Source organism: Solea solea, chromosome 4 (genome assembly GCF_958295425.1).
Source record: "Solea solea chromosome 4, fSolSol10.1, whole genome shotgun sequence".
Lineage (NCBI taxonomy): Eukaryota > Metazoa > Chordata > Actinopteri > Pleuronectiformes > Soleidae > Solea > Solea solea.
Window position 1 is genome coordinate 1,797,906 of NC_081137.1, and position 13,336 is coordinate 1,811,241.

Genomic DNA, 13,336 nt, shown 5'->3' on the forward strand with positions numbered 1-13,336 from the left:
CAGACATGTTTGAACCAGAACCAGGGAAAGTGACCCGGGCCGTGATTCACGCTTCACTCACAGCAGCAGGAAGTACGAGGCAGGTCACTTCCTGTTGCTCAGCGCGGTGTCCTTTATTGAGTTTGACGCTGTGTGTGTGTGTGTTAATGATTGTCCCAGTCATGACCGCTGCAGACCAACAAACCCATACACACACACATACACACACATTTTTACGGCTCTGTCCCTGTACTTTATTTTGAAGGTTCTTTGGTCTCGGTGCTGTTTGAACAGCCAATAAAAGAACCTGCATTTTTTTAATTTTTTACATTTTTATTATTATAAAATCAGTAACTTTTAAAGGGAAAACTCCACATTTTAAATGAGCTAATGATTTATTTAATTTTAATAAAAGGAAAATTACATTAACTTCTTCTCCCTGAGTTCTGCTGGTGTTTGGATTCCTTCAGTGACATCCTCCCATCCTGTGTCATAGTGCGCCCTCTTGTGGCAGACCTCTCAACTTACAAGGGTGAGTCTCGTCAGTAATTAAATTTCAAAATACAACTTGTGCACAGTTAGAGCTCATTTTGGTATGAAGTAAATTGTATAGTATCTTAAACATGAAATTGTGTTTTTTCCAGTACCATAAGGGTTGTGTGACATGAAATAAAATTGGTTTTCTTACGATTAGGAAATTATTATGTTTAGCTGATCCTGTATGATGCAGAATAAGTGACTTTTTAATAAAGATTATCATTAAATTAAGATTTCAAGATATTCTTTACATCACACATCACATTGACATTTGCACTTTTTTATGGAACACAACAGAGAATGCAGTAAACCTGTGTGTGAAAATGTCTATGTTGTAAATGTTGAATTTTTGTCCCCCGAGGATGAAGTAAAATAACTTTTCCTCGCTTGTTTTTTGTCTCTTTGTCCATCAGATATTGTGAAATAAGTTCACTCTCTCTGTTTTATTTCAGCCACGCCCAGAAAAGAGCAGCTGCTTCTCGTCACGTCGTCAGTGGAGCAGAATAAAAACCTCCACAGCCACAGTCTGGCTTTTCCTGGTGAAACTGAACAAACTGGTGCCTCGTTCTCTAGTGTTTCTGTTGGGGTTGTAGAATTGTGTTTCCAGGTAGAATCTGGGTTTTTGTTTGTTATTTTGGTCCTGATGGACCCTGATGTTTTACTGTTGATGCCCAAATTGGACAATAGTTGACAAAAAAGCTGCAGGTCGTGAGGCTTTGTTGTCGTGTACGTCACCACATTTAGAAAGAATTGTCAGAAAAATACTTTGAGCTCGAGCTAATGTTACAGATACTATAGGAATTACAGCTAAGCACAAACAATAGCTTTAAAAATATTTTACATTATACTTATAGGCTGATTTTTCCCCTACAAATCACCTAATCATTGATTTCAAATACTAATTTCTTTTAAGGTTTTTAACCCTTTTAATGCCAGGTTTTCTTCATGATACCATGATTTAATAATACAGAAAATATTATAAGTTTCAATATACTACATGCAAAGTAAAATAGTGCCATCTAATGGAAATAACATATTTCTCCTTTGGCCAAAAATGACTCCATCTGGTGGACAGTAGTAAAAATGATAACATCCCAGGCAAAAGCCCAGATTGACAACCAGATATAATAAAATGCATATTTTATGTTTTAATGGAAGTGAGATGAAAAACTGCAGTTTGAATGGGTTTCAATGGGACATTTTTTGCACTTAAATGTCTGAGTGTAACCCTTATTTGTCCACAGTGTATTTTTGAGCTGGAAATGACAAGATCAAATAAAACAAAGAAAACAGAGAGACAGTTAAAATTGCACCAAAAACATGTGTTTAATTCTATAAAAGAAGAAGAAGGAGAAGAAGAGAGGGGGGCGAAATAATCACAACTGTACAGAGAGAAACTGACTTTTTTTTTCTTTTTTAAACACCAGGTGTCACAGTATCAAAAAGTTCACGTTTTCCTCACTGATCTTTACACATTTCTTCTGTACAAATACAAAAAAAAACAATATTATTAATTAATAATTGTATTACTATTGTGATAACTGCATTGCACTGAGTAAATATAGTACTGGCCCATAAGTTACTGAATTCAATAGAAAAAAACAAAACAGAAAGAAAATTTTATGCATGTTGTTGATGTTTTCGGGCGCTTTGTGCTCTAACGGAAATGTTTTAGGAAAATTAAATGACAAAAACAATAGAACAACATCCACCAGACTCTTTATATCTATATAATATATTACTGTAATTTTGTCAAATATCTTTCAGGGTTTATAGCGAGTTGTGTGCAATGCAGACAACTTAATTTTATTTTTCTACACTTCTAGGCTTGATTATAGCAATTTCTTAATTAATTGGCAACTATTTCAGTGATCAATTTATGCGTTTGAGTGCTTTTTATATATATTATTGCAATATTCTGATTTTCCAGCCTCTTAAATGTGAATTTTTCTAGTTTCCTTGCTCCAATTAACAGAATAATCGAGATTTTGACAATAAAATTTAAATTTAAAGATTAATTTAAGTTTGCGGATAAGATTTCATGGTCAAATCTGGTGACCTCTGACCTTTGACCCTCTGAAAACGGTCATTTTTCAGTGCAAACAGAAGCCATTTCATCTCTAAAGTCATCCTTCATCCTCTAAAGTCAGTGGGGGGTATGTTTCTTGTATAATTTTGGCAAAAGCTCAAGCTGTTCAACTATGTTGGGGGTTTCTTCTGTAAATTTGGTAAAACAAATAATTTACTTCATTCAAACTCAACTGAACAAGTTAAATAAACATAATTTCATTGATACCGACTGAATGTTTTTAAAAAATAAATACATTTTGTTTTGTTCTTCAAATTCATGAAAAAAAATATACATTCGTGAACATTGTCTATATTTTATTTGGGGAACTTGAAATTAACAAAATATTCAAAAAACATGTTGTGAAATATGTTTTTTGCAGCAACAAATTTTCACCAAGACTGACCTGAAAACATCGGAACCTTCAGAAGAAATAAAAACCAAAACCTTTTAATTCAGCAGTGCAGCTGATGTTGTTGTTGTAAATCGACGCCAAATTGAAAAAAAATGTTTTTAAATAAGTGGAGTTTGTTTTTTTTGTTTTTTTTATTAACTTAGACAAACCCCGCTTTCACACACACACGCACGCACGCACACACGCACACACACACACAGACACACGGACATGCTCAACAACGTCACCATAAGAAAACAAGAAGGCGACACTCCATGCAACACGAGTGTGCACAACACAAGTGGGACCATTTTTTTTCTTATTAAGAAACTACAAAAAAATGTATTATTAGATTTGAAAAAATAATAATAATAATAATAATAATAATAATAAACACATGATGAAACACTTCATCAAAACCAACAAAGGAGGAGGAAGAAGGGAACAAAAACAACAACAAAGATTTTTTCACATTTTCTAGTCAGTGTTAAAAATAGAAATTCACCCATTACATTTACTCTTTGCACTTTTTGATTATATACACTTATGTACATGGATTTCTCTTAATTATTTGTCCTTAATGTCTTTATCAACAGTTTACAAAAGAAAGAAAATGTATATACTCTTCTAGAAAGATGTGCTATGTGCTTCGTCAATATGTTTTGTGGGTTTTTTTGTTGTTTGCAAAGGGAAAGCTCAGGGGTTTTTTGACCAGTGGTTGTATGAGATACTGACCAGAACATCAAAAGGCTTATATAATAAAAATCTACACCAGTTTAAGTCTAAAATGTCTTTATAATGTGTTTATCTCACTGTAAAATCACCAAATTCCATAGAGAAAATCAGCGATTTTATGGCACGACACCCAGGAGTTACTGATCCACTAAGTTCCACTAGATCCACTGCTAAGTAATATTAAACATTCTATTTTTCTGATTTTGGTGTTTGAAATCTTCCGTTTGCTTTTGCCAAAGTGACACAAACTGACCAAACGTGGCAGCAGGAGACCAGCAGCTCCTGTGTCACCGCGGGCTAAAATCGTTGTTTTTCTCTATGGAGTTTGGTGTAGGTCACAAAGAAAAGGCGTCTTAGTGATGAGATTAAATGGCAAAAATGCCCTTAAGATATCACAGACAGAAGCTGGTGTAGATTTTGAGTATTTTTTCCTTGTTTTCATATTCTGGGATTATTACCTTGGTTTCTTAAACTGGTCACCAGAACAGGGGGCGCTTTGAGTGCCTCAAACAACCACAAAAAATCTGAACTCGCCCTTTAGCTTGAAGCAGAGGGCGGGTGTTAACAGACATGGGAACACTGCATTAATCTGCACTGCAAAAAAAGAAAGAAAAGAGAAACATAATCCTTTTTTTCTTTTGTTTAAAGGGATTATTTTTCTTTCATCTTGACCTTTTTTTTTTTTACAGTACACAATCTGCCCTGTTCATGTCATGCACTCAGCTCACAGGAGGCCTTCATCATCCTCCTCATCATCATCATCCTGTCTCATGCGATGAAAAGTCAGGTGTGTGTGTGACACTTTTGCTCTCGCTGCTTTTTCACAAGGCTTTTATTTTGCTCAACAGCACAACAAAAAAAAGAAAACATCACACATCCTCCTGACCACTAGGGTGAGCTGTGTGTGAGCGGGACAACTAGTGTCGCCATGGCGACCAACGAAGGGCGACCAAAGGTCTGCGTTTTAAGTTGCATAATCAAGTTCAGCTCAGTTCGAGAGCTGAGAAACAGGGCCCCCCTCCTGTTAAGACATGGACCGCGTGGGTCAGAGTACAGGATCAGGTTCAGGATCAGTCCACTTCAACTGAGTCCGGGTGAGACCGAGGACTGACCCAACGGTTTACCCTGGTAGAAATGTTAGTGAGGAGAGCGCTCAGTTTCCCCTGACGGACCCACACAGTGCCCAGCTTTCCCCAGAACCACTGACAGCCGACGTCCACCGGCGGCCATTTTGGCTCCACAGTACTGTTGTTTTTAATAAATATGACAATAAAGAAATTTGAATACTGATATCAGCAACTATGTTTACTAATTTATGGATTAAACAGGAAAAAAAACAGAAATTGTTTCATTATGTCATTTGGGTTATGGTAACGCAACAATTCAAAATAAACATAACTTTATTGACTCTTTAATTTGAATTAACTTAATAGTTAGTCGGTAGTCTTTAACACATGACATCGCTCTCTTCCTGGAGTCAAACGTTTACAGCAAACGCTGTAAAAAACACACATGTTGGATTTATCGTGAACGATCTGCGGTGAGACATACGCCTGTCAGTGGTTCCCTGGTTTTCAGATTGACTTCGTTTATTAAGGCTCGACGGGCAAGAGGTAAAAGAACAACAAGTGCCCGGAACACACTTGTAAAAATTCTTAAATTCTGATTATGTGTTTGTCTCAAAACACACACACACACACACATTCACTGTACACACACACACACACACTCACTTAGCAAAGCTCCCCCGTTTCCCTGCGTGAGAGTTTTGTTTTCTCGTAACCTCAAACTATTTGTGTCTTTTTTTTTTCACAACAAAATGATCTGAACTATTTTTGTCTTTGCTGCTCCGTTAATAAACCTGACAAAAAAGAAATAAAAACAAAAAAAAAACACAGCAAGCAACGACGACGCACAAAAAAAGCAAATACTGTTATTGAAGAAGGTTTAGAAAAGGTGTGTGCGAGGGGGCGGGGCAGGAGGCGGGGCACGCAAAATACAATAACTTGATTGATAACAATGAAAACAAATGAAACTTTATAAAGTTCACAGTCTTGTAGCTCCCTGTACCAGAGGGCGGGGGGCGGGGTTATTATGGGGGCAAAAGGGGGCGGGGCAACATCAGTGCTTGATGCCACGGCAAACAGAGACCAATATGCACATAGTTGGGAAGCTTTTACTTTGAAAGGCCGCTGCAGATTTGTGAATAACTTTATCCAAACAGCTTGGATAAACACGCAAAAAATGTATTCGCCAAACTGCATTGTGGGTAAGTCGCTTCACCTTGTAGCACACGGTACAAGTTTCTTCTCCCCATTAGCGATGTTTTTAATTGGACAGAGTTCACCCAACAATAGCTAACATCACATCAACCTCACTTTAGCGACATTAGCATCTCTTGCTACGTGGTTAGCCATGACGGACAAGTTCTTGTTTGCATGTTGTAGCTTTTTCGCGCATTTTCAACGCAAAAGACGCAAGTCAAGGTGAGTTTTGCTTCTGTCAAATGGACAAAGCCCGCGTTACGAGACGAGACATTTGCAGTTTTTTTGCTTCGGTGTTTCTCGAGTTTAAATATTTGTACTATGCAAAAACTTTTGTCAGCGTTGAGATTTTGGGTATCAAACACCTGGGACATGGGAAGATATCGCAATTATCTTGAACAATATGCGTTGCCATGGTTACTTAATATTAATGTTACTTAACTTGATTTTGAATTCAATTATACAATTTTGACTTCATGCAACTTCCCAACTGTGAATATGAACGGAAAAAAACAAGCAGCGCGAAGAGACAATACACACATGTCCTTCCTCGTCTCCGCCTCTCCTCAGGATGGATATGATGGACGGATGAACGTCGCCGCTGCTGCTCGTTGTCCTTCTGTCTCTGTCTGATGACAAGATTCTGTGACATTAGGAAAATCACAGAATCCACTGGTCACACAAACAGAAATGATAATCCCGCCGTTTCAAGATGAAGACAAGGAGGACGACGGACAGCCGGTGTCCTCTGAATCTGCCCGGTGAGGAAGGGACCAGGAAGGATGAAGGGAAACTGGTACAAGATGTGCTGTGAGGAACCTCCGAGGGAAAGAGGTCGAGTTTTTTTTGTTTTTTTGGGGGGTGGGGTGATTTCACATCATGACGTGGCGGCGGCGGTGCAGGGACAGGTGGTCGGACCGGGAGAAGGAACGGTCGCACTCGGTGCAGCGGAAAGGTTTGATCCCCGTGTGCTTGCGGAAGTGCCGCGTCAGCTCGTCGGAGCGGGCGAAGCGCCAGGTGCAGCCTTCCCAGGTACAGTGGTAGGGTTTCTCTCCTGAGGAGGACACAGAGACAAAGAACGTGAGGACACGGGAGGAAAGTGTGGATACCTGAAAGTTAGGCTTCCAGGGAAACCTGGACCCACTCTTAGTTATTAGGCTGCTATAGACCGAGACTGCTGGGGGAATTCCTGTGGTGCACTCACACTCAGGGTATGAATATGTGTCATGTGTCATTTCCTTCCTGTCTCCCCCTCTCTCTCTCTCTCTCTCTCTCTCTCTGTGCTCATCTTGCAGGCTGCAGGATCCAGATCCAGTTTTGAGGCTACTATCATGGCGAAACTTGAAAGAACTACTTACTTGTGGAAATAAATAAAAATGTGCTGTTTTCGGTAAATAATGTAAATCCTGTTTGTTATTTTTCAATGTGTTTGTTTGTTTTTGTGCACTCTCACCTGTGTGTATCCTCCTGTGAGCTTTGAGGTGGGAACTCTTGGTGTAAACTTTTTTACAGCCTTCATAGTCGCACATGTGGATTCGCCGCCTCTTGACGTCCGGCGAGTCGGGATCGACGGGCTCTAAGTCGATGACGGACCTGGAGAGAGATTTAAAAAGAGAAAAAAACAATCAGGACAAGAACACTAACAGTTACCTTAGTTTAGCACAGATAAGTAGCATACAATCCAAACAAAAAGAAGAATATTAAAACGTGTCAGGAGAAGAACCTTAGAGAAACAAACAAAGAACAAAACTAACACAAACGCAACTTAAGTAACAAGAAAAAACACAATGTACAACATTTACCAGTAAAAAAACACATTTTTACAGTTATATAAATCTGTCGTCGTTGACAACCATCTTTTTAATATACTTTACATTATTGTATTGTTTCTACTATTTTTGGAATTTTTTTTGTCAAATTTAGTTCTTTAATGTTTCTTTGTTGTTCTTATTTATATAGTTTCTAATGCTTGTTTACAATTCATGAATTTGTCATCATTCACAAGATTTAGCTCATCACACATGGATTATACATTATATTATATACATATAAAAACTACATACAAACAAATTTAGCTGCAAATCAAAAGGAAAATGATTAATATGAGCTGAAATATCATGATAACAATTTGTCTGTGTAACATGATGATACTAAAATCATCATGGTAAAAAATATTGTCGTTTAGTGGGAAGAAAAACTACTTTAGAAATTTGAAAAGGTTCTTTATAACTGTGTATTAGTTGTATTATAAACCCTGATTATCAAATATTTTATAAAACAATATTTAACCAAGTCTGATTTGGTCATATTTTGTATTTCTTATACATTTTATACATACATTTGTATAATTTTATTTTGCAGCGGTCTTTGTCTCTCGTCCAGCTCAGGTGACTTTGACTTTGTGTTCATGCAGCCACCGGGGGGCGTCAGAGAGTCAGAGAGTGAACAGCTGCACACAGTGTCTCCACTCACTCCCAGCTCTTTCTCTCTTGTTGTTTATCCTTTGTGATTTATTTCTCCTCAAACACCGACCACAGACAAACTGAACCACAGTCAATGTGTTTTTAAAACAAAACAAAACAAAAAACCTTAAACGTCCCTCCCACCGCCCCTTAAATCATTAGGTTAAAGGTCAATGTGTGGGTCACGTGATATTCTGTTTTAATCAGCAAAGAGGAAAAATTGAAACAATAACATTTTCTTTCTTTCTTTCGGCCATTTGACATGGAGGTGTGACGGCAGACTGGATTACGTAACCTTGTTTACGCCACAGTTCTGGGACGGCCCTGCCCAGCAACACACACACACACACGCACATAACCACCACAGACACTGGTAACCACTAACACTTGTTGTCTTTGTTTGTATTAAACCTTCTCTCTCTCTGATTGTCTATATTTTATGCTGTGTATTTTACACACACACACACACACACACACACACACACACACACCACCAACCGCACCCAGTATTTCTGTTAAAAGTCAAGCTGCCTCGCCCTGTGGGTGTGGCAGGAGGTCTGTCCTGATCTTTCTAATGAACACACACACACACACACACACACAAATGTGTTTTTATGTCTTCGTGAGGAAACATCATTGATATAATGCATTACCTAACCCCTTACCCTAACCTTAACCATCACAACCAACCTCCGTAACCCCTTAAACAAGGTCGTAAAGTTGTACGGCCCAGACAAAATGTCCCCACAAAAGATATTCACTCACACGCACACACTTGTGGGAAGTCCTGCACTTGTGGGAACACATTAACCGTAAATGTCATGTGTATCAATGAACTTAAATCAGTGTTTCTCAAACTTCCGACAGCGTGACCGACACACACAAGCACGATTGTGACCTAAGTCGAGGGCAAATCTGTGCGAAATATAACATGTCTGACTATTGTCATTTCAACACTTGATATTAGTAAACTTGACATTTGCAGGAGGATTTATGTTGCACAAATGATTCACACTGATTGTTTTGTTTCATAATTTTTACATAAAAAGGTGTTAAAAGTTCCGCTAATTCATTTGGAGTGTATATTTTTGTAGAGAAATGAGTAAATAATGGCCTGTACTTTGTTTTGATAGCCTGTGTGTGTTGGTGTGTGTTAGCTGTCCCTCCCTGTGAGTATGTTGGCGCTCGTCGCGTTTTTGACACGAGATCTCGAAGCTCTGACGCACAGCGATGTAAACATGACACCTGGGTGGACGAGCTAATTTTAGCCCCCTTTTTCCTTTGCCGTGACATCAGACTGGCACTGCACTGGCAAACATTAGAGAGACACTCTCTGATTTCACACTGTCAACAGGCTATGCTAGCTAGCCATGGGCTAACTAGCTACTAGCTAGGGGTCATAATACGTAGCACCAGCTCCTAAAGTCTGTTAAACACACAACAATACACCATAAACATAATAATTATGTTTAATAGCTACTTATTATTAATTATGCAGCAAGTACACACGATGGTGTGTTTCAGTTGTCGTCGGAAGTCGGGAAGTCGGAAAGTCGGAGGAACCTCACAAACCCCGACATAGGATTGCTAACACTGCTACATTTAACTGTTAAAAGCACTGTTGTCCTTTTTGTTTCACAATAAGGCTTGTTATCATTAGCCATTGAGCTAACAGTGGCTAACAATAGCTAGCCTAATATACTGTACGTTATGATTTGTTCGCACTCACACTGTGATTGTGTCCTGAATACCGATGTGACAGCTGTCATGTGATGGAAATGTCCGTGTTTTTTTTATATTGCCGGTGTAAAAATCACGTTCCCAGTCTCGCGACATTTGACGTAAGTCTCGCACATGCGAGGAGCAGATAGGGCAGTGTCGTAAAACGCGTTGGACTGTACCAATCGTGCTTTTGGGTACTGATCGGGCACTGACACGCCCTGATCTGACCCTGATCTCAGTGGCTGTTTCTTCATGGCGACAGAGTCCGTGGCTAATCACTGCCATTAACGTTTCACACAGATTCTTCAATTTAAACAAAACCAAACCTCCTTTGTCTGCCACACCCTGGCTCCTCCCTCTGTGTGTGTGTGTGTGTGTTTGGTGTCATTAAAATGTTGAGGTCTTACATAAACCCTCTCAAATGTCCACGTTCTCCTCTGAAAGAACCAAATGTCCTTGTTTACGATGTGATCAGCAAAACATGCGTCGACACACATACACACTCTCTCAGCACTGCACATGCACACACTTGTCTCCCTCTCACACACTTGGGCGTTTCCAGTGCGTTCTGCTGCACAGCCGGTTGCATGAGGTTATATAAGGTTATATAGAAGTGTCCAGTCATGGCAGCGCTGCAGTAATGTAATTAGTCAGGAGACTGCAGGCAAGAGAGACGGAGGGAGACTGCATTTCCCATACACCCCCCTGCTGCTGCTGCTGCTGCTGCTGCTGCTGCTGCTGTACATTATCTCTGCCTCTGCAGCTTTTCTCACTCGTATAATAGAGCTGGCACTTACATGCTTCGTGGTATTTATGTCCTGCCAAGTTAAGCAGACATTTGATTTATTATCAAATTCCAGGGAATTTTCTGTTCTTTTGTGGTAATGTGTTTGGCCACCAGGAACATCGGGGATGACTCTACACTTAATTTTTCACATGTCAAGTTAAACATTTATTTTGTGAATATTATTGTTGTCGCTCTTGGACAATCACTCTTTATCACAGAGTGATTTTAGAGTTAAGTCTCGGCAGGTGGACATATGCCACGTTTCCATCATGGTAAAGGTTCAGTTTGGGACCTTAAGGTAGGCGGGGTGTGGGCTGTGCCTGCTGACCGGGTAGCCCAATCAGCTGACTATTGTGGGTGGAGCCAGTCTACCTCCACCTGGATGTGCCGTACCATTTTACTCTGGTACCCCAAGGGAAGGGTGCCAAAAAATGGAACTTGGTACTTTGTGTACCTAGCAAACTGGACCGTTCCACCACGAAAACACGGCTATACTAAAGCAAATCCAGTTACCAATGGCTAATTGTTTTTAAAAAAATATATATATGTATATATATATATATATATATATATATATATATATATGTATTACTTTTACTTGTTTTTATGAGTTATCTGACTTTTATTTTGAAAACCTCTTGAAATAAAAAGCTTAAAACCCCCAAAAAATGACTTGCAAAAACCCAAATAACCAACTTTTACAAGTTTAAATGAGCATCATTTATCTGTGTTACCAACTTGACTAGGATACCAGCAGGAGACGTTTGCGGAAATGTCCAAAACGTCTCCTGCGTTCTCGCGGACGGTCCCTCTGGACAAATTTCGGACCTCAGCGCCGAACAGAAAGTAACTGTAAAGTCACAGAACTGTTTGTTTTCAGGGTGTGATGACAGACTCACCCTTCGTCGTGGCCCTGGTTGCTGAGCGAGGCCGATCCGGACTCTGTCCCGCTCTCTGCGTCACTTTCACTCTGATACTCCACTGGAGACGTCGAACCCGGTTTAATACGAACTGAAAGGAAGAGGACGAGAAGACAGAAAAAATGGACATTAGAGGATATAATGTTGGACAGATGGAGGGTGGAATGGGAGGAAATGGTGGAAAGATGACGGAGTGGGGAGATAAATCAGAAAATGGAAGAAGAAGAGGAGGATGAGGAGGAGGAGGGGTGGAAACAGACAGAGGAGAACAGCAGGGGGTTAATAACTTCTTCACAGCAAAGTCTGGATTGCAGCAACTTAACAAGACACACTTCTTGTGTGTGTGTGTGTGTGTGTTTGTGTGTGTTGTTAGGTGTGGTCCGTTGGGCTGCAGAAGAATCGATGGACAAAATTGGCGAGGCCAAACGTTTGTGTGGTTTTTCTATGTCGTGTTTGTCTCGCTCTGTTAAAAGACCAAAACATTCCTTCCCCTCTCTTTCATTCTCCCTCCCTCGCCTTTTTACCGAGAAGACGTGAGCAGATGTCGATGACAAATGTGGCGCAGGCATTACAAGCGATGCTACTTTGCAGTGAACGGAAAGATAAAATCTCTGAAGGATTGTCCTCGGGATTCTAACCAGTTTCTCACAGAAACGTACAAAAACAGATGCCGACCGGCCACGACTCCGTGTTCGCCGAACAAGGTCGACGATGGATGCACGGATGTTTACGGTGGTGATGTAAAAATATGCACTCCGGAACTGTAGGGGGAGCTCTGCAGAGAAAACAGGAGGAAAAAGCAATCGGATTTGCAGAGTTCTGCTTTAATGTTACGCTTTGTAACTTTATTAAAAAACTACAAAAATGCTTTATCAAGGATTACAAACTTTACTTTTGAGTCAAAACTCTGGAGCAGGAACAGTGGAAGTAATTCAACTCCAGGGTGTGTTTGTCCGACTTTGAGAAATTCAATAATGTGTTTTTCTGACGTCGTGTGAACAGCGTTCATACGGACTCACGCGATAACTGAGTTCTTCGTTTGATTCGATTAAGTTGAACGGAAGGAAACTGTGAAATGATTAACTCGGCTAAACGCTTGTGTCATTTTTGTCAATATTGTTTCATCGATGGTGAAATATTCAGCGCCGGGGTCAGACAGCAGGTTCTTGAACAAAAGCAGCAAACACACAGTGCAGGACTGACTGCAGGAATGTGGCAGCCATACTGTTCAAAGTCCAGGGAGTCTGCAGGAGGACGGGGCGAGAGGGGAGGGGACGGGACGAGAGGGGAGGGGCTGGACGAGAGGGTGACGCAAGGAATTTTGGGTGGAGTATCCAGTATGTGTGTGTGTTCTTGTATTTGTCGCCTCTTTAGGACATTTTTCTGGCATCAACACTGGCCCTGTCAGGACCAGAAGACCTGGTCCCAATGAGGCAGGAGCTCATTTTTGAGGAACTGGTTAAAGTTT

General features: G+C 40.1%; 1 protein-coding gene across 2 annotated transcripts in view; it reads right to left on the reverse strand.

Annotated features, from left to right (window-relative positions):
* Positions 1 to 1,817: 1,817 nt before the first annotated feature.
* The window catches only part of klf8 (Kruppel like factor 8), a 64,372-nt gene continuing 52,853 nt past the window's right edge, over positions 1,818 to 13,336 (reverse strand). For both annotated transcript variants that reach the window (XM_058626915.1, XM_058626914.1), the window contains exons 5-7: positions 11,848 to 11,959; positions 7,431 to 7,570; positions 1,818 to 7,031 (exon numbers count right to left, since the gene is read on the reverse strand). In XM_058626915.1, coding sequence (XP_058482898.1) covers positions 6,850 to 7,031; positions 7,431 to 7,570; positions 11,848 to 11,959 — 434 coding nt within the window. In that variant the 3' untranslated portion in view covers positions 1,818 to 6,849. The remainder of the gene's footprint in view (positions 7,032 to 7,430; positions 7,571 to 11,847; positions 11,960 to 13,336) is intronic.